Below are 22,411 nucleotides of genomic sequence, written 5' to 3'. Positions count from 1 at the left end.
AATTTTGTAATCCCGGCGGAAAAACGCAACTTTTTTTGGTGATGCAGTCTAATATATATACTACATACATCATATACATATGTACTTATGTCTATATAGTAGCTTTGTATTTAAATATTTTTTTTTTAATTTTTCGCTTTTAAACTTTAACATAAGTAGAGATTTCTGGCTCACTTTACATTAAGATTTTAGGCAACTATAATTCATTCTTGCTGCATTATTTGTATTATTTTATAAATTTTTTCTCTTTTTTCAACTCTTTTTTAATACAAAGTGAAAAATAATTTGCGAATTTATCCTTAGCATTCTAATAATTTCGCTATTAAAACTAAATCATAAAAAACAGTCTAGACTCCAGCCAGCATCTCACACACATACTTACACTTGTTATACACGCATACATACATACATATATACAACAGCACCACCACGCTGCTTAACACTTCACGACATTCACATTATTGTCACTCCTGCACTCCGTAAGGAACATTTGCAGCCATTTTCCTCGCTTACATCGCCACCTCCTCCTCCTCCTCTTGCTACTCGTCCTACGCCAGTGCATCGCCCGCATCAAACATAACTCAAACGTCTATTCTGCGATCGCTTTCTGCCCGATGATGAGCGACTATAGTTGTGACTATGGTTGTGACTCTGATTGCGTATGCTGCTAAAGTGACCCAGGCTCATGCTCAGGTTCGAATCGAATGCGGTTTGCGTCTGCGAACGTGGATCGGTCATTAGAGAGCAGGAGGTGGGTACTGCTTGGCAATAGCGCAGCAGCTGTTGCTTGAAGGCGGCCGTGGTGAGCGTGTAGAGCACTGGATTTAGCGCCGAATTCACAGGCAACACAAGCACTGCGAGCCAAGCGTAGAGCGAGGGGGAAATGGCACAGCCTAAATGAGGGGATAGAAAGTGAGTTGGATAATAAAGCAATTAAGAGGTAAGCAGTAAAGATTTGTTGACCTGACCTGAGAGCGCCGCCACTTTCACGACAATTATGGGCAGCCAGCAGGCGCAGTCTGTAGTCACAATAATGGCGAAACTGTAATGAAAGTATAATTTATATCCAAGACATAGACAAAAATATGTATTTACAAAGCCGAATTAGCAATAAATAAAAGTGACACTTAATACGCCACAAGTTGAGTCTGGAAAACAGGTTCTCTTTTATTTTTTATTTTCGCTTGTGTTTTCTTCTTGTTTTGTTAAATAAAAAAAAAACAACTACCATTGACACGCGCCAACAACTCATACCAAGCCTAAAGGCCAAAACACACACAAACACTCACAAACACTCACAAATAACCAAAGTTCACTCACCGCGTTGCCACAACATTTTCGCGTCCACTCAACGTACTCCGCATGCCGCCACCCGAATCGCGTATTGCCTGCAACATTCGAATATAGGAATTCGAAATGAAAATCAGTGAGATGGTGTTGATGAGTATGAACAGTAGTGCTGAATACTCCCAACCCTGCAAGAGAAGGTGAGGAGGGTAAGTAGAATAAAAAAATGGAAACAATTGAAAATGTAATGTAAATAACTTTCTTGGCATAACAAAGGAGTCTCAGTAAAAAATCAAAAATTTACAGCGAAAAAAATAAGTAAAAAAGTATGAAAGCAATTTGCACCTCAACGACCAAAGAAACCGAATTGTGTAAACAAATAACTTTTGTGGCTGCTTACAAATGGCAATTTTTTTATTTACACATACACATGCTTCGCCTTTGTTTGTGTTATTTGTAGTTGTAGGACTTATTATGATTGTAGTTATTCACTGCATGAATTTGTACCCAATGAGCAAAAGCTTCAGAGCTTTTATGTATATTTCTCCTTGCGACGAGAACCGGATATTTCTAAAAAAAGGAAACAACCAATATACTTACGAAACTATAGGTCAGATACTGCGTTTTTGTTTTTCTCTCTGATGTCAGGATTTTTGTAAAAGGACTTTGTAATTTCAATGTTAAATATGATTAATTTCAAAAATTATTGATAATATTCAGACTACCAAATGAAAGAGAAAATTCAATAGAATTAGGTATTGAAAATGCCCTTTTAATTAATTTTATTTTTTACACTCACAAAGTTAGAAGGCGAAATTCGAGGATGTGGTCGTGTGTATATTAGTCCTTAACAAAAAATTTTTCAAAAATACATATTGCGAATTTTCAAGATATTTTTAAATTTTCAATTCTCCAAAATTTTCCCTTTTAAATGATAGCCATATTGTTATTTTACATATATTGCACTGAGTTTCTAAGTAATTTTTTTAATTAATCATATCTTTAAAATTTCAAATCCTGCCGTCAGAGGGAAAACCCCACAAATGTAGCTTTTTTATTTTTGGCCCCTAGTTTCGCGAATATATTGTTTTTTGTTTTTTTTTGTGTGTAAAATTGACTGTCGCACGGCGTTTCCATTTAAATAAGTCAGATCAGCAATCAAGCAGAGCCCGAAAATAAACCGTTTATCGTTTGGGAGCAGAAAATAGTTAAATTCTTACTTTAAAAGCAAGATGAGAATTGCAGAGCACCAGGTGAACGAGTGAAGTAGAGGAGCTAATATCTGATCATATAACTTTTTTCCGCCCGAATGGGACCTAAGACCCTTGAGCCTCTCTACCACTATGAGTAGAATTTCACCACAAGCATTTGGCTGTTATGGCTTTCAACGCTCTCGCCTCAATGTAAAAGGCTATAGCTGAATAAAGTGCTGAATTCCTGAAGAGTTAAGGACGCCTAAAAATCCGTTTGTGGAGTTCTAACTGCTAGCACTTATTGCTGTAGCAAATTAATTTTATGAGGCTGTCGAGAATTACAATAAACATAGCTGGTGAATGAAATAGTTCTAAATTCGCTCTAAACGCTTTCGAGCAGTATTGGAGTAATGGAAATCGTACACTAAATTTTAGTAGATATATAAAATTCTTTGATGGATCAGAATTTTATTGTATGCCCATTTTTGGACTTAAGTTAAGGAGAGAGAAAAGAAGATTGGTCGGAAAAACAAGCTTTTTTATGTGAGTCTTGAAGCTGTCAAAGAAACTGAGACACAGTTCTCTGAACAGCAACTTACTTTCTATAAAGAGGTTTTTTTTTTGAAGGATGGGTGGCCTCTAGTAATTACTTAATTTATATTACCGGAATTTGAACTGTCATTCTCATTCTCCCAGCAATGGTTTCTGCGCTGGGCTTGGGACTCGCCCAGCCTTGGAATATTGGAAGATGGGATGACGAACTGTATGAGCCTTTTAACGACATGGACATAGTTAAGCGCATAAAAATACAGCGATTGAGTTGGCTTGGAAATGTTGTGGGCATGGAAGACGACGCTCCGTTGAAAAGATGCTTCGACTCCGCACCCATGGGTGAACAACGAAAGCAAGGGCGGCCACGAACAAAATGGAAGGACCAAGTGCAGAAGGACCTAAAAATATTCAACATAGAAGTCCAGAAAAATGTTAGAGCCTTTATTACAGTAGTCAGTCCCGAAAGATCTCAATAGAAAAGTTGTCTCCATCACTGGGCGATTAAATATTTACGAGATCTTCCAAATGCCACAAATAAGCTCGTAGTGTCAAAGTTTACATCTAACTAGGCTAGTTGTCAGTACGAAAGCCGATTTCCAAAACTTTTTGTTCAGTGGGTAATTATTTGTGGGCATGTACATATGTAGATACATAGTATGTATATACATACGTATGTATGTGTGTAAGTAATTTTTCCTATTTGATGTACATATGTATGTATATAATATTCTAAATTTCCATCTTTTTATTTGCTTCACTTACCTTGGCAAAGGGATCGTGTATATGCAGCGACAAACAAACACCATTAGTACCATAAAAGTGTCCACCGAAATATTTTATTGGTAGAAATGGCAAGGCGGCGAGCACAAATGACACGCCCCAGAGGAGGACGAGACGAAAGGCAATTCTGTAAATAGAAATTAATGTAAATTAGAAACAGAGTGAAGGTAAGAAAGAAAAGCGTGGACATCGAAAAATGGAGTTGATATCTATGTAAATGAGTATGTTGCTTTCAGATAGATAAACATGTCATTTTCGCTCTATATCTTTTCATTTCTTCTCGACCGTTAAAAAATAACCATAGCTCCATATATTAAGAGGGTAACATAAAAAGCGAGACAAAGATTTTGCATTTATTTATCTGTACTCATGGATGTAAAAATTTGACATACATTTTTATTCTCTTGGTTAAATAAATTATGCCCAATCTTATGAATTCTATTTCCAGTTTTAAAATCAGTAAAACTTTATGTACCGTTTTTAAATTACCCAATTTATCCTACTTTAATTCCAAATTTAAATTACCAACAAATTATTTGCAGTTTTAAGAATTCCATATCCAGCTTTTGATTTAGCAATTTTTTTTCACTTTTTAAATTACCTGGAAATTAATTTCACTTTCCAAATAACCTAATTTTTGGAAGAGCACCTTTTTTCAGTTTTTAAGTAAAAATTACTTTTAGAGGACCAAAAATGTATTGCCAGTTTTTTAATTACCAGAATTCGCAGTTTGTAATTTACAAAAAAACATATATGTCCAGTTTTTAAACGACCATAAATATCCAATTTTCTGATGACCAAAAATTTATGTCCAATTTTCAGATAATCAAAAATTTATTTATTTTTAAACTATAAAATTTTTAAGCAATCTATTTCCAGTTTTTAAAATACCAAAAAATATATGTCCAGTTTTTAAATTAAGAAATCTTTTTAACTTTTTAAATTAACGAGAAATTGATTCCAGTTTCCAAATGAGCAAGTTTTGGGGATAGCATTTTTTTTTAGTATTTAAATTGAAAAGAATTTATGCCAATTTTTCAGATGACCGAAAATTTATGTCCAGTTCTTCACTTACCATTAATTCATGTCTAGTTTTTAGATGACCAAAACTTTATGACCAATTTTTGAATTACAAAATTTTTTCCGATTACGAATGCCCAGTTTTCCGATGACTAAAAATTTATATCACGTCTTTGCTAACAAACGAAAATCCAGTATTCAAATTACATATTAAAAAAAAAAAAATGGGCCGGGTTTTTAAATTGCCAAAAAAATGTATAATCTCTACAGCTCGTCCGAACTTTCATAATCTTTTTTGAGTTGTGTCGTTATGGAAGAGGACAAGCGATAGGCGTACTTTTAGATACAGAGGTCCGGGTGCTACTTTGTTAAATAATAATATGTAATATTTTGTCTCACATTTCTGGCACACCGATAAATAAGTTATGGGCCGAAATGAATAACTTAACGCACGCTTGAGAGAAGGATTAAGCAGCGGAAAAAGAATTTTGAGGTAACGAAGACAGCAGCAGGAATCAAAAGCCACATTGCATCAAAAAAAATAAGTGATGAAGTGTGCACTAGCAACCCACAGCCACAGTCTAAGCGCCCACACTACTATAAAATATAGCTTATGTGTAAGTAATGGAAGAAAGTACATACCAACACATTCTGGTCAATCAGACAGCAAGGAAGCCGTTGTGGCCGATCAGCCAAACAGTCAGTCAGACAGTCAAGCAACTGAGATATGCTTACCCTGCGCCACTCAACACCCGGAGGTCATTGTACAAGTGCGTGCTGGTCAGGGCGACTCAGCTACAGTACAACAACAACAACACTTCGTCCTGCCCATCGCAAGTCACGTTTTATTTATGCAAAATGGACACATGCCGGTGTATGTAGGGATATGGAATGCTTTAAGGCTGTGGCTTTGAACGAAACGTGTTGTAAATGTAAACAAAATAAATATGATGGATCTGCATAAGCTGCTAGAAATTATTGTTTGTTATTTCAAGGTGGTGAATGAAGGCAGTGATGGTGGTAAGTGAGGTAAGGGTTGTTTCGAAGGTAAAAAGTGTAATTGAAAAGTTATGACAAAGTCAAGGGGTATTAAATTTAAAGTGATTGAGTTATCAGGGTGAATAGGTAAGTAACTTGCAGTCAAACAGCGTCTGAAGACTATAGTATATACTCGTATTTGCTGAGTTTTCAATTGCAAATTTAAGCTGGTGGAAGTTTTCCGCATAAGTATTTTTTTGGGATTTAAATCAAAAATATCGGTCACAAACTGCCTAATTACTTATACTCTTGATGTTCAACCTATAGCAAAATTTAGAAAAATCCATGCACCAAAGATAACAAACTAATTTGATGAATATTAAACCAAAAAACATTCGGACAAAAATGGTTGTTTTTTCAGAAATTGAATTAATGCCAAGTTGCACGAAAATCAAATCGATGATACAAATGATTTGTACGCGACCACATTTGACACGTACGCATTTTGCATTTCAATATTAAGTAGATACCTAAATTTCAAAGCAAAAAGCAAGCGTACCCACTCGTTTTTGGACACCTCCCTCCCTCGCCTCTATGTCAACACCTCCGTTAAATTTGTTTCGCCTACCCAAGCATTGATTAATCGTCTCACTTACCGCGTTTTGCCGCTATCGCGTGGTTTCAATGGGCGTGTCACCGACATTAGGCGATCCCAAGTGACTAATGTCAGCAGCAAAGTCGATGATTGACAGCTGAATGTGCTCAGGAAGCCTGAAAGCGGACAAAAAAAATAGATTGAATATAAAAAGAAAAATGTAAATAAAAACAAGTGACAAAAATGAGATGAAAACCAATCAGCGCAGCACACAGTGGGACGTCCCCATATAAGCTGCGGCCAAAAGTAGTAACCGTACTTGAAATTCGCTGAAATTTCGTATATGCGCTATTCGGAACTTAGGAATGAAAAAATGTGGAAAATGATACAATTTAACGCGCCACCACGCCCACAGCTCTTGTGGGCGGAAATAGTAAATGTTATCCGATTTTGATGAAATTCAGAGCATATGCTGGTTTTAACCAGAAAACCTTAAATCTGAAAGAACGTCGAAATCGGTTTACACTATCGTCCAGCAATTTTAGAAAAACGGGAGAAAAAAAAAACTTTTTTGGTGAAATTCGGTGTGCCCTGCTCGTTTAAGTCAAAATTTTCGAGCTTTGAAGATAATAAAGAATTTTCTTATTACGGCGCCCACCTCCTATACAACTTTTTTACTTTATATTGCATATTATTTACATATCTTGCCCATCACCTCTACAATAAAAATTCAATAAATTTTACAGAAGGTGGGTCTATAAAAGGAAGAATAGAAGCTGAACTCGCAGTTCCTCGCAGCTGGAACTATTTGAGATATGACACGCATATTTAATGTTTACTTATCCTAGGCATAATACAGCTCGCTCCCTTTGTCTTTTTACAACGCTTTTATTAACTTGCAATGTTGTGCGTCCAGAAACTTTCAATGTTGTGGATCCAGAAACTTTCAATGTTGTGTGTCCGACACCAAAGCAAAGCTTTGGAAAGTTCCTATAAAAAAGCATAGTGCATAGGGCGACAGCTGTAGTGAATAGGGCGAGGTAGATGACATCTAGATGTCGCCCTATGTACTACGTTTGCTACAGCGGAAATAGACGACACGCCATTTCTTTAAATAAAATTAATTGGTGCTCGTTTGTATGTACATACATATGTAAATGCATGTGTGTGCACCTTTCTATTAATATCGTTGAATTATTTTAATATCTATTGCAAAATTTTATTCAGACAGGACTAAAAAGTAGAAAATAAATAATATAAAAAAAACTTTTTAATATACAACGCTTTTATAAATGGACTAAAAAGTAGAAAATAATACTTCTCAGTCCCATAGAATTTGTTTTGATAACTTTTGATTTTGAAATTTTAGCAAAAGTCATTATAAACAATCTATGAAATTGAAAATGAAAAGCGTGGGGCGCATGTAATACACTTGAATTGATATGAAAAGTAATATATGTATGTATGTATGTGGGTATATGAATAACGACCGCTTAAAATCGATTTCAAAGTTCTACTTTCGCTGTAGAAATTTTAGGTCTACGTTATGTAGTTTGACTATTGTCAATTAAATCGAATGCTTTGTATTGCATGCGCTCCACGTTCGAAATCTATAAAACAGTTTACCTTGATTTTTTGAGTATAAAATTTTTCGAGTGCTTACTTTAAAAAGTTTTATTTAAATAAATAATATAAAAAAAAACTTTTTAATATACAACGCTTTTATAAATGGACTAAAAAGTAGAAAATAATATTTCTCAGTCCCATAGAATTTGTTTTGATAACTTTTGATTTTGAATTTTTTTAAAGCAATGCTTGAACGCAGATATATACAAAAACTGCTCATCAATCAGATTGGCTTTTTATATATCCGCGCAAGTGGAAAAATTAAAGCAAATTACTTGCGACAAAATTTAAATTTTTTCTTATAATTTTAGTTTTTCGCATTGTTCCAACTTTAAGTTCATGACTGCAAATTTGCATAAATTCTTGTTGGTTTGGGTTAGATGGATATTTTGCTATGCATATGTGAATTACTTTTTCAGAATTCGCTAATCCAGTTTTACCACTTTTGGCCGCTGTAGTCCCATTGTGCAGCGCTGTCTTCGGCCATGACGAAGGTTTCACGCTGTTACTGCAGAAAATAAAAATTGGTTGACCCTAACCATTGTGAAGTTATACTGGGTGTAGTAATAAGGGCGCGAAGAAAGATTTGGCACTATCTTATTTGAATTGTTTTCTTTAAAAATGTCTATAAAATAGCCGAATGTCAAGAAAACAAAAATAAAGCGAGAAAGATGTTTTATTACTTCAGCTGTTTATAATTTCACAATGGACCCTAACTACTTATATGAAGGAGTTATATTCATAACATAAACGAGCCATATTGCAAAAACATATATATATGTATGAGATATATGTATGTATATACCTTATACAAAACTGACCTTGAATATTCTCTCAGTCGACTTTGTACGATTAACTAGTAGATCACTCACGAAATTTCACAGTTTTAGGCATCTAATCAATTGTAAGGGAGGTATAGGCTAGAGTTACCTGGTCTTTGTGATAAATATATGGAAAAGTTATAATTGAGAAGTTATAATGCAAAATCTCTTTTCTCAGTTGCATTGAAGCTAAGGTTGTAGTGTCAGACTTTGCCAGTTTCGACAGATGACTTCTACATTGTAAAAATACACCCGCTCATCAAATTTCAGTCGTATGTCTCCAAAACTGAGAGACTAGATTGCGTTCAAATAGTCAGACGGACAGAAAGACGAACGAACATGACTAAATCGACTCAGCTCGACATTTTGATCATTTTAGTATACTTTTTCATGGGACTAACCAAGGTTATAATACAATTTCATGTTCATAAAAGGTATAACTAATATTTGTTCAAGTGCCAAACGCAATTCACTGCGCCACTTCAAGTGTGCTCAAGCAGCTGCTCGGGCTACCTTAATGGAATTTTCGCATTTTACATCAATTTGTAAATTAAACAAATTTCATAATTTTTTCTTTGTCTTTGCATTTGACACCTTTATACATACGTCACTTTGCTGCCTGTATACAACATAGCATCCTGATTCAATACTCACCCGAGAAATCGCACCACACACTGTGTCGCCATAATTCATCGTAGATTATGTATTTGTCACGAAATTTAATATCAGCACAAGCGATTATCGTTAAGTAGATGCCCATAAGAAAGTCACTGGCGGCCAAATGACGTAGGTACAAAGAGTGTTCGACATTGCTGCGCGATTTGTAGAAGCAGCGGCCGAGTAGGACGAGCAAATTGCCAATGGTGGCGATAAAGGCCATCGCCCAGACGCTGATGGGGAAGAGTAAACAAAATGGATGGTTAAAAGGTTAATAAAATATTTTATGAATACTTTTAGAATAATTGTAAATTTTTTATAAAGTTGACACTTTGAATAGGTTTAAAAATATATGTATGTACACTCGTAGTCGTTTGATGATTACTTAATGTGTCCCTCAGTAACGATTTGAAAAAATTCCCTCTCAGAGTCAGCTAATGATTCGTTAACGAGATTTAATGAACATTAAAGTTAAGTGAACAAAAACCTTTACTTAACTTTTTAACGAATGGTCTTGAAATTTTTTGTTTGTTTTCAATAAATTTCAATTCCTATAACCTTTGCTGTAACAGTGACAATGGCCCTGTGAGCAGAGTACTTTCGTGTTATGCAAGAGATCCGAGTTCAATCCTCGGCAACGAATTTTTTTAATACAATTTTTTTTTAAGTTTTATTGCTTAAAATTTTTTTTTTCATTTCGTTTAGTTTTCAGACTACTTATTGCTAAACGATAAATATAATAACACTATAAGCACATATTTCAATTAGTTATTCGAAATACAGAAAAGGGCTTTCAAGATAGTTGCCGATATATAAAGACTTTTGGGTCTCGATATATTAATATGAGTTGAAAGACAGATACCAAAATTGGCCTGTTATTAAGGCGCTGGCCCAATGAAGGCTTGCTGTGCACGCCTTACTTACTTTAATTTGCTTTGATTTACTTCAAAAACTCGTTTGGCCAAATGGCGGCTTGGAACGCTGTCAAAGCTACCAGCTGTGTAGTTTAAAAATTAAGGTCTGTTCCCTTACACTAAGAATAATTTTCCCACAAAATTCCAGAAAACTTAAAAAAATACAAACAATCTTTTCAGATTTATTTTTAAATTGATGCGAATTAGTTTTTGCATTTCAAAGGAATGATAATAATTATACATATATAACTATAGGTACATTTATTAAAAACAATAAAAAAAAAACATTTTTTCAAGAGACGAATGACCAGTAGTTTGACATCATAAATATCGCTAGCTTTGTGTGAAAAGTTGCTAAGTCCACAATTTGTGAGACCTCATGATAAAGGAAGCAAGAGAAATTAAGAATTAAGGTACTTGTTTTATTTTTTCTCGTTTATATTCAATTAAAGGCAAATTTTCTAAGTCCAGAAAAGGCCCCCAAAATCCGATAAGGCCAAAATAATATGAAATCTTTTAATAAAGATCGAATCCTTTTGATTCGTATGGAGTTTTGCTCTGCTTTAAACACGCAAAATGTCGTATTCAAAGTTCCTGTAAAATTTGTAAAACCGGACTTAGCAACTTTTCGGCCAGCGATATGTTAAATATAAATATGGAAACATATGATCATTTTTATTAAACTTTGAATTACTTATATTATATATATATTTTTTAATTACGTAAGCAAATGTTTGTTCATAAAACGGTGCAGCAGTTTGAATTTATTTAGAACGGGGACATACCTTTATGTCAAAAGCCTACAAAACGCTTTCAAATAAAACATTTGCATATTTGAAACTTTTAGGCGCTTAAAGCAAGTGAAGCAAAGCTGCCATTTGGCCAGCCTTCATGCATTTTAGTATATTCCAAATAACTTTTGACAGTTCTCAAAGCGAGGCAAGCAAAGCAAGCCCGCATTGGGCCAATACCTTTAGTCTTGCTTGTCTTTTAGCAAACAATTTAATTAAATTAAAATTATTTTCCTTTTTAAAGCAATAAAATCTATAAATCAAATAAAAATTAGATCAAAAAAGCAAACAGATTCAATACAGATAATTTATAAAAATTAACAAGAAAAAAAAATAAATAAAAAAGGAAAAAGAAAATTTTCCTGCCCTAGGATTCGAACTCGGATCTCTCACTCAGCTCTGCTCACTCAGCCATTGCGTATGTTGAGCCAGTGCGCGCAAAATGATATAAATACTTATTTTTATATTTTATTTCAAACTGGACGAAAAAAGTGAGGACCGCAACTGGGGCCATACTTAAATTTTTCATTTCATAAGTTCTGACTCTGAGAGGAAACATTAATTAACTGATTTACAGCCGCACTCAGAGTCGTTTAATGATTACTTAAGGTGTCCCTCAGTAACGATTTGAAAAAATTCCCTCTCAGAGTCAGTTAAATACTCGTTAACGGCATTTAATGAACATTAAAGTTAAGTAAACAAAAACCTTTACTTAACTTTTTAACGAATGATTTTGAAATTTTTTGTTTGTTTTCAATAAATTTCAATTTCGATAACGTTGCTGTGACAGTTGCAATGGCCCAGTGAGCAGAGCACATTCGTGNCGAACAAGACCAATAACCGGCCAATACTGGCATCTGTCTTTCAACTCGCCTCAGTCTTTCGAGAGACAAAAGTCTTTATATTTCGGCAACTATCTTGAAAGCTCGTTTCTGTATTTCGAATAACTAATTGAAAGTTATGCTCTTTAATAGTGTTATTATATTTACGGTTTAGCATTAAGTTTTCCAAGAACTAAACGAAATGAAAAAANTTTTTTTCTTTCGCTTTCATTTCCCCAAATTTGTAGTTTTTCCTGTTTTAAAAAAATATTTTTTTTAAAACAGGATAAACTAAAGAAGGCGAAAAAAGATGAATCAAGAAAGTTTAAAAACGTTAAATAAAATAAAAAATATGATTTTTTTAAGCAATAAAACATAAAACATTTAGTTGAAAACAAATCCGTTGCCGAGGGTTGAACTCGGATCCCTTGAATGGCACGAAAGTGCTCTGCTCACTGGGCCATTGCCACTGTTACAGCAACGTTATCGAAATTGAAATTTATTGAAAACAAACAAAAAATTTCAAAATCATTCGTTAAAAAGTTAAGTAAAGGTTTTTGTTTACTTAAGTTTAATGTTCATTAAATGCCGTTAACGAAACACTAACTGACTCTGAGAGGGAATTTTTTCAAATCGTTACTGAGGGACACCTTAAGTAATCATTAAACGACTCTNCATAAAGACTTTTTTCTCTCGAAAGACTGAGGCTGATACCAGAATTGGCCTGTTATTGGTCTTGTTTGTTTTTTAATCTAATTAAATTAACAAAAAATTTGTTTCCTTTTTAAAGCAATAAAATCTATAAATCAAAAGAAAATTAGATCAAAAAAGCAAAAAAATTCAATAAAGATAGTTTATAAAAAATAAACAGGAAAAAAATATAAATAAAAAGGAAAAAGAAAATTTTCCCGCCCTAGGACTCGAACTCGGATCTCTCGAATGGCACGCCAGCGCTCTGCTCACTCAGCCATTGCGTCTGTTGAGCCAGTGCGCGCAAAATTATATAAATACTTATTTTTATATTTTATTTCAAACTGAACGAAAAAAGTGAGTGATGCCACAAAAATGAAGGGCCGCAACTGGGGCCATACTTAAATTTTTTATTTCATAATTTTTAACTCTGAGAGGAAACATTAATTAACAGATTTAACGATCATTAGTTAAGTGCCCATTAGAGCTTATTTAAGGAACCATTCTGAGTGCGGCAGTTAACTATCATTAGTTAAGTGCCTGTTAGAGCTAATTTAAGGAACGTTTCTGAGTGGGGCTGTTACGAGTGAGAGAGAGCCATTTTTCTTGGCTTAATGAATATGGATGTATGTCCATAGTGTGGGGTAATTGACTCGGTTTTCGTCGCACCGGTTTCAACCGGTTCCCTTTTAATATTTTGAGGCGGTGTTTTATGAAACCTTGATTTTTCGAATACCGAGTAAAGCGAATTTTTACAATTGATTAAACCGGGGTTTCAGCTAGTTTATTTAAATATATACCAGAATCTAAAAATTCTAAATAGAATTTTTTCAAATAAATAAAAGAAAAATAGAACAAAAATGTTTCACTGTTTTTTTAAAGCTTTTATTTAACTTGCTCTGTATGAATGTATGTATGTAAGTATGTTTGTTTGGAGGAAATCTTGCAATCAATTTTTGACACACATCCCGATGACCCAGAGACTTGAAACTTCATCCGATAGGTGGCGCAGGAGTCGAGATATTTTAAAAGCCCATATTTATAGTCCGATTTGGTTCATATTTAGAACGTACATCAGCTCCATGAAAAGGTATAACGGCACTAAAAAATGTGCCGATAGGTGGCGCACGAGTCGATAGGTTTGGTAAACCAATCCAATTTAGTTCATATCTAGAAAGCTTGTTTAAAAATTTTTTTTTTTATAAACTTCTTTTTTTGTGTTGCAGCAGCTTACTAAACTCAGTCCAAATGCCTGCATGTCGTCTTCATTCCCATCAAACAGCAGGTTCAGGACAAGGCCAGATCTGACAGAGTGTTAAGAGGTGGTTAATGTCAAAGTGGGCTTAACAGTTTAACCTGCTACGAAGCAACTCAAAAAAAATAAAGGGACAAAATTCTTCATGAATGGCCTGTCAATAACAGACTATTTTTGTATAGTCGGTCTGATTCAGCGGGGGGTATATTCTAATTTCCAAGACAGTCGGTGCTATATGCTTGAGTTTTACGCGACAAATAACTGTGGACCGCATTAAGTGTTAATTTTTCACTCATACTTCGAACTTATTTCGAATTATTGATTTCTATTTTGAGCAGTCATAATCTGCCTTATCCTGAGTTTCGCCCGAAAAAAAATTCACCCGAAAATTTTTCCCCCGCCCATAGTAAATACATGGAAACGAAAAGTGATAAGTGAACCGATTCGGGGAATATGAAACTGATAATGATTTTTAACTAAAAATAAGTGTTACCGTAGCGAAAATATGTAAACTAAAACCGGTTTATTTATACAAATTCACCACAAAAAAAAAATCAAACTTAGGCAGCAACTGGCCGTCTACTAAGTTATGACCAACCAGTGCATTTGTTAAAATTCAGTTAACTATAAGGGATGTGGTCTGCAAAATTCTTTAGATTTCAGTTTTAACAATACATCCGAATTACTACAGCAGAGCGAACAACAGCTAATTCAATTAAATCCTGAGCATTTAAAGTGCACAACTTCCGTTTTTAACGCGCCAGCTGTTTGCTGCAAAAAGTTTTCACTGCCAACAGAGAAATAAAAAAAAGATCAACAAAAACGCCCAAAGAGACCAACCGAATAATTCAAACAAAAGAAAAGTTGACAGCAAGTTCAGTACGCGCCAGCAGAACTTTTAGTTTTAAAGCAGATTTTTTGCCCTCTTCAGGCTTTACGCTCGTTTAGTTTGTACTCTGGCAGCGAGCGGCTGGTAAATAGACAATTTGAGCACGTACAACCGGCTGGAAATGGAATGCGGTTTTGTTTCTGCGCTGGTTAAGGCTGCTTTGCTCGAGACCGGTGGTGTTATAAGTGTTGTTAGTGTACTATTTGTGCACAGCAAAGTTATTTATTTTGTTACCATCTGCATGCTGTTGCACGGAGAAATATTTTGTATGAGGTGTTAAGGCTTTTTGTTTCTGCTTTTAAGAGGCAAAAAAGTGTTTCATTAAATTTCTTATTACATTTTTTTCTGTTTAAGAGCCGAAAAATAGCTTGATTCTATTTAAAATTTTAGTTAAAGTCCGAAAAAGTAATGTTTTTTTTTAATTTTTTATTAAACTTTTTGTTTCCAAGGGACGAAAATTTTATGCCGCTACTTTTTTCCAATAACTAACCTCTAAATTTTTTTATAATACATATCAGCAAAAAAAAATAATAATTTCCTATACCACCAACTGCACAGGCATACATACATATGCACATACATAAGTAGGTATGCACTTCACAGGGGTCGCTATGGCGTATGAGTAAAATTTCAATGAAATTCAGTTTATTTAGCTAAAAGCTGCTGCTTCTGCCACGACTTTTTGATTTTGCTTTTTAGCAACTAGAAGAATCATGCAATTCATTGCTTAAAAGTATTTGGCTTGCTTTCAACTCTGATTATATGTATGTACATATGTATATTTCCCCTATTTTTAATTCTAAGATGCAAACTATGTCAACTCTTTGGCTTTGAGTCAATAAAAATCCATATCAGGCGAATCGAATATTTATTTAGTCATGTTATTTAATGAGTAAACGGGAGACTTTTGTAAGTAAAAATTAATCAGCTTAACCCTTTAAAGATTTGCGTAAGTTAGAAAATTTTGGACAAAAATTGTAATAATACTATCTTAGCTAAGGGGTGATAGGATGGCCAAGGTAAAAATTTAAAGAACTAAAAACTTACGCCCAATGTTTAGGTGAGCAAAAATGTTTGACCAACTGCCAAGATGTCAGATATTTAATTCCACTTTTTAACCCTTACACGTACACTTATTTTGGAGCATCTTTTTGAGAACCTTTGGGAAAGCAATATGAACGTATTTAAAAAAAATATGGAAATATTATAAGGCTTATGATGTCTATTTTCTCCTCGTAGTTCTAAATTTTCAGTTTTAGATCAAATTATACGCGAAATTTGCGTTTCCAACAAGTAATGTGTCGGCGATTCGCCTGTAGGAACGCTAAAATTACCCAAAAAAACTACGAGAGACGTAAAATTAATTTTAGGTCGTAGGTTACGCATGTACATATATACCGTTTTTCAAGATCAGGTTATTTTCCCAAGATATTATCAGTTTCAGTTTAAGTTTGCATTGTGAATGTAAAAAAATTCAAACTTTCATAGCGAAGAAATAGCGTACACGGCGTATGAGTAATATTCCTTCCTGCTTATATAAAAAATCATAACTCATTTTCATTTGACCATTAACAGCTTTTTTATCTATTCATCGAATTTCTGTGTTAGTTGTTTAATTTTTTGTAAAAAAACAGGCTTAATACAAATGAAAAAATTTACAAACATCTTTTACTTTTTTTAATTTTTTAATTTTTTCATGAAAATTAAATTATCTTGGGGAAAACGAACTGATCTAGAAAATTAATAAAAAGATTCGTAATCTACTAACCAAAATTAAGTCCACGTGCTTCGACGTTTTTTGTGTCATTACAAAACTTCGGATTTTCCTTACGGCGCCATTTACACTCTATGTTTGCATTGCCAAAAATTGATGGCTAGTTTTTTGAATTGCTAAAATATTATATTCGCTTTTTAAGTGAATAAAAAAATATGTCCGGTTTTAAAGAATCCCAAACCTTATATCAAGTTTCATGTTTATATTTACTGACACCTATGTCAATTTTCAAATGTCCAAAAATGTATGCACCATTTTTAAATCAGCAAAAAAACATTTTCAGTTTATAAGCGAGAAAAAAAAATTATGTCCATTTTTTGAATGGCCAGAAAGTTATTTCTAGTGTTTAGTCTCAAACTTTTAAATACAACAAACATAACAAACATAATATATCATTCTAGAATAATCGTGGAAAGGACAAAAAATTTGGCATTGGAAGATTTTGTTGAATGCAACCAGATAACGAAACAAATTTGGGATTTTCCTATTTGTAAATTTGTTCTGTAGGTTTTTGTTTTATTTAATCCGTAGAATGCTTAACGCTTTTTAATATTAAGGGAGAGCGAAATCGTACTAAATTAGGTTGAGTTGTTGGCCTTCCTTGTGGAATTCGATTAAAAGCTTCCTGTCGCTGACTGAAAACATTATTTACTTGAACGACTACATAGATTAAGAATTTTCATTTTCTTGCTAAATATTTCTATGAAATATGTATTTTTTATATTTAAATATGTACGTACTATATAAATTTCACCCTTTTCCACCCACTTCCCTCCTTTACACTCACCTCGCGCGCAATATCTGATTATCCAACAAGTGATAAGTGCTACTAATACCATCACCATGCGGTTCACAGACGCGCACATGCAGCGCGGCGCGACACAAATGGAACCAAGAGAAGTAGCTGAAAGAAAACAACCAAAAATAAATAGTAAAAAGTCACAGAAAATGTGATATGAAACAGAGTATTATGTGAATGTTTTGCACTGCAGTGCCACGTTGTGTGCATTGTGGCTGATCAGCGTTACGAGCTTTGTAGAAAGGCTCTTCGCAATAGAAAACATACCCACACAACTGCAGATATGTACATACATTGCAACAACAACAACATAATGCATACCACTCTACTTACATATAATTCAAATTTGTCAGATTCTGCAAGACACGCGGATCCAATGTCTTGAATTCATTGCCCGTCAGCAGCAGTGATGTAAGATTCTGCATGCAATCGAAGGCATGCAACTCGAAGTGCGCCAAGCGGTTGTCGTTCAGGTGGCTGCAAGAGGTAAGAGAAAAATAAGAAAAGAAGAGCAAAAGAAGTAATAGAATTTGACTCAGGTAATAGTTATTAGACTAAAGCAAGCTATAAGCCACAATCTAAAGCTAGCTGACAGCTTGCAAAATACGAGCATGTGGAGGTAAAAGCACATTGTGTCGAGTTAGTTTAGAAGGCAAGAGGTGGCAGAGGGGAGATATTTATAGTAGCAAGACAAAATAATGTGATATGGAAATGGAGTAGAAGGAGGGACCGCGTGAACCACTTGAGAGACAGGTACGTAGCGGGCGTATACGTAACAAAGTGGGAACAGGTGCATTGTGACGTAGAGAAATTAAAAGTAAAATAAACTAACGGCGTTTTCTTTTTTCGAACAAAATTTCAGAGTGTAACATTTTAAAGAAAGGGCATGCAATATGCCTGAAAAAATGCTAATAAAATAACACGAAAACTTTACAGCCCTAGCGGTGGGCAGGGTAAAAAAGAAAAGCTATAAAATAAAATATGTACATACATATACCGAAAGAAAATCGCAGCTAAAAAACAGAAATGCGAAAAAAGTCTTAACAATTTTTAGCTTGGTTTTGCACACTGAACATAACTAAATAACAATAAAAAAAAATTATATATATAAGCTTAAAATTCCATCCAGAGGATGCAGCCGTCATCAAAGCATTCTTTGGTTATTTACTTTGTCAAAGATTGATTGTTTTTTTTTTTTTGTCATAATTGCTAAGCAAAGTGGAAATGATTAAAGTTGCAAACAGACAAATTTCCTCTTTGTGAGACACAATTGAAAGATATTTTTAGTTGCACAACATAAAAAAGGCCTAAAATTCAATGCTGCATACCAAACTAAAAAAAAAAATCAGAATTCGATTCAAAAATGCCCTATCTCACTTCAAAATGTATTGAAAATGTGCTGATATACGTTTTTGAAAGGTTTTTTGAGATAGGGCGTTTTCGAACTGACTGCCGAGATAGGTCGATCTTCCACTTAGCAGTCGATATGTTTTCAAAACTATTTTCCAGTTTATTTTTTCTTGTTACTGACGGAATTGACATATCGTCGTTTAAAGTACAAAACCGCGTATCAACAAAATGCAAAATCTCGTATGTGAATTTGCCAAAATTTTATAGCAGAGAGTAAAACTTGTCCTATTTCAAAATGGTTCTTGCTTTTTTCCCTAATTATCACTTCTTCTTATATCTAAGTATCGATATTTTAGTATGAGTGGATAAGGGCTTGATACCAGGAGCTTCCAGTGAGCAAATATCTCTTTTGGAACAAATGTCAGTTACGCGGTTTAGTACTTTATACGACGATATGTACATGGAGTTAGCAAGTTAACCTAAATATTTTTTTCTAACTAAGAAACCATCACGCGGAAACGACTGTATGGATTTGCATGGAATTTCGTACGCAGATAGCTTATGGCCTATATTGGACAATCGGCTGCTTTTTTATGAGTTGCCACCTGTTAAAAATTTTTTATTAATTTCTTTCGCGGAATTTACTGAACTTATTTGCATGAAATTTTGCACACTGACAGCTTATGACCTAGGTTGGAAAATAGGCTACTTTTCTTAAGAGTTGCCATCTGGAAACGACACGTTCACGCGGCATATCGCTAGAACCATTTTAAGGTAAACTTAGAGGTACTATACTTTCCTGCCAACCTTGCTTGAAACAATTTTTTCTTTTGATCTATTTATTCGCATTAATTTTATCTTACTTCGTTTCTAGCCAATCAAAACAGACTGCCAAAATTCAATTTGCTTTTGATTGCCCATTATCAACATGATGGCCGAAAAATTGAGTAAACAGAAACGTAGATGTGCACGTACATATATCTAAGTTACGTCTAAGCACCGCAAATACCATGCTGCCATAGCTTACCGTTCTGCCGTATCAGCTTACAACTCACCAAAGTCAAATATATGTATGTATGTATGTACAAGTACTAGGCGTGAGCCTTGCGGAAAGTCATCTAACAAATAGCCGCTTGATGAGCTTTACACTGCACGTGTGACCTTCAAAACGCTTTCAACCGCATTACCTGCTGTTGCTTACTTTATTCGTTATTTTTTCGTATGCTTTATAGCCGCCACTTAATCTCTTAAGAAGTGAAAACGAAACCTAAATATTTATTTATCATATCATTGCTCTCCACGCGAGCTCCTCAAAAGTATTGTCACGCTTAAGTGAGACATGTTAGCTGTCAGCGTAAGGATTCACGGATATGCACGGCCTGAAACAACGTGTTTGGCTTAACAATTGCAGCGCAGTCACTGTGTTTTCATTTAAGTACTTATTTTATTTCTTTTATTTTTTCATTTACCCACAGCGAGTGAGCTGCAAAGTGAATATTAGTAACGGATATGTGTGAATTGACGTAAATTGAAAAATAATATAACTTTGGCGTCTCACAGTGCTGTGTCTCCATATAAAAAGTGGGCAAAAATAGAATAATGGACGGATTTGAGTAAAAATTCGTTTCTTGGTGGATTAGAGTACGGAGATTTCAAAAATCAATTTTTTTTTTACCTAGCTCTTACATTTTTCATGGAAACTGAGATTGAAACTGCAAAATTTGATATTCAGAAGTAGTTCCAATACTGAGTAGTTATTTTATTATTTATACAGGGCGTTTTCCTAATAATATTAAAGACTTCAAGGCTTCATTCTATGGCTTAATTCATGGCAAATAAGATTCCCTATATCTCTCTTACGCAAACCCTCTAGGAATGGCAGCTACTTTCATTTTGGTCCTTTTTGACTACAAAATGTTTTTTTTAAATTGATTATATCTTTTGGTGTGGATGTCACACGCTTAAAAAATTTGATTCATTCAAGACGACATTAAATACTCAAAAGACAAATATAATTTTGTTTTCCTTTTTATTAGTTACTTCGCACGAACAAGAGTTGTTGCAAAATACTGAATCAAAAATTATTTGTTTTATCTAACGCCGTTTATTGAAAAATTAAAGTCATCATGCAGTCAAATTCCAAACTACTCAGCAAACACACTAGTTCATTGACTATATATTTTGTGGTGTATTCATACATGTATTGTGGTGTATTCATACATGAATTTTGTGGTGTATTCATACATGAATTCATTCATGAATTTCGGGTTGAAATCATACTAGTCAGAAAAAGTGTAATCTATACTAGCTCTTCTATAAGTGTAATCTATACTAGCTCTTCTATCGAGCTCTTCGATGGAATAGTTTTTCAACAAATGCTCTACCCTTCGATTTTTTGTTCTCCGTGAAGCTTCGCAAAATTCTTCTTTAGAAGGTCTTCCCCGTTCAGCACATTTATCCTTATTTCCATTGGAATCCGGAAGGGAAAGGAATGTCCAATTTAGCCATTTAGAATATGTTTTTTCAAAAGCGCTTCTTTTGCGGCCACTATAATTCCACTTATTTTTCATCTCACTATTAAAAAGTTTTATTTTTTGTTCCAAAAGTGCTTTGTCGCATTTAGCGCGTATTAATTTGTCTTCAAAAAATGCAGATAATGCAGACACTCTATCTGATGGACGAGTAGAAATCCAGATATCAGCTAAAATTGAGTTTTTTATAATTGAATTCATATTAATATTAGTTTTTTCACTATTTTACGCTTCACTACACAGCACAGAACACTACCGCGTGTGTCTACAGTAATAAACTTTACTATTTTTAAAGAATGTTTTGGCATTTAAGTAATGGAAAATACTGTGGTAACTGTAATCAGTGAAATTTTTTTTTTGCAAAAGTTTATTTTATAACCTTAAAAAAAACGATTTTCTTCGAAAAGCGCAATGAGTCTGCAGAATAAAAGAAAAAATAAAAGAATAAAAAAAACATACTTTTACATATTTTTTTTTTATCCCTTTGTAAACTTAGGAATTTTTTAAATTTTCTGCAACAAATTTTAGGGTGTAGCAAATAGGCCATTCCAGCCAGGAAACTCAATATTTTTTAAAAAGCTCTATAGAGTGGTTTCCTTACAGATTTTCTAATTAGAAAAATTGTGTCTTAAGATAAAGTATGATAAATTGTATTTTTAGCAATTTTTTTTTNAGAAAAAATATATAAAAAACACACAACTTTAAGAGGTTTTTGTGAGAACCTTATGAGATAAAAACAAAAACTAAGTCCAGATCCTTAATCTAGGATAAATTTCCTTTCCAACGATACCAAACACGTAGACATACGTGACAACAATTTTTTTGATTTTTGCCCGCTCATACAGCACTGTGCGTCTGCTTGGTAAGTATTCCTTAGCACACAAATAATCAGCATCCTTGCCATTGCTATTTGCCCCTGAAAGTATGCTTTTTGAACTAGCGCTAATGGCAAACAATAACAAATACAAGCGTACTCTTTAAAGGGTGCCAAAAACTCTAGCCGGAGACACATTGATTACTTTGACCGCCAGACCGAGGATGTGTGCCAATTTGAACGTTACGTATACGCACCAGTGCTCTAAAGTAAT

General features: G+C 34.0%; 1 protein-coding gene across 1 annotated transcript in view; it reads right to left on the bottom strand.

Annotated features, from left to right (window-relative positions):
- Window positions 1-103: 103 nt before the first annotated feature.
- Lgr4 (Leucine-rich repeat-containing G protein-coupled receptor 4) overlaps window positions 104-22,411 on the bottom strand; it is a 76,056-nt gene continuing 53,748 nt past the window's right edge. The window contains exons 12-19 of the mRNA XM_017607365.1: window positions 17,776-17,919; window positions 17,431-17,547; window positions 9,507-9,742; window positions 6,467-6,581; window positions 3,795-3,939; window positions 1,321-1,475; window positions 969-1,042; window positions 104-893 (exon numbers count right to left, since the gene is read on the bottom strand). Of these exons, the coding sequence (XP_017462854.1) occupies window positions 571-893; window positions 969-1,042; window positions 1,321-1,475; window positions 3,795-3,939; window positions 6,467-6,581; window positions 9,507-9,742; window positions 17,431-17,547; window positions 17,776-17,919 (1,309 nt within the window). The 3' untranslated portion in view covers window positions 104-570. The remainder of the gene's footprint in view (window positions 894-968; window positions 1,043-1,320; window positions 1,476-3,794; window positions 3,940-6,466; window positions 6,582-9,506; window positions 9,743-17,430; window positions 17,548-17,775; window positions 17,920-22,411) is intronic.

The sequence above is a fragment of the Rhagoletis zephyria genome, unplaced genomic scaffold (assembly GCF_001687245.7).
Source record: "Rhagoletis zephyria isolate East Lansing unplaced genomic scaffold, Rhagoletis_zephyria_1.1 Rzeph_scaffold_00006, whole genome shotgun sequence".
Taxonomy (NCBI): domain Eukaryota; kingdom Metazoa; phylum Arthropoda; class Insecta; order Diptera; family Tephritidae; genus Rhagoletis; species Rhagoletis zephyria.
This window is presented reverse-complemented; position numbering and strand designations above follow the sequence as displayed.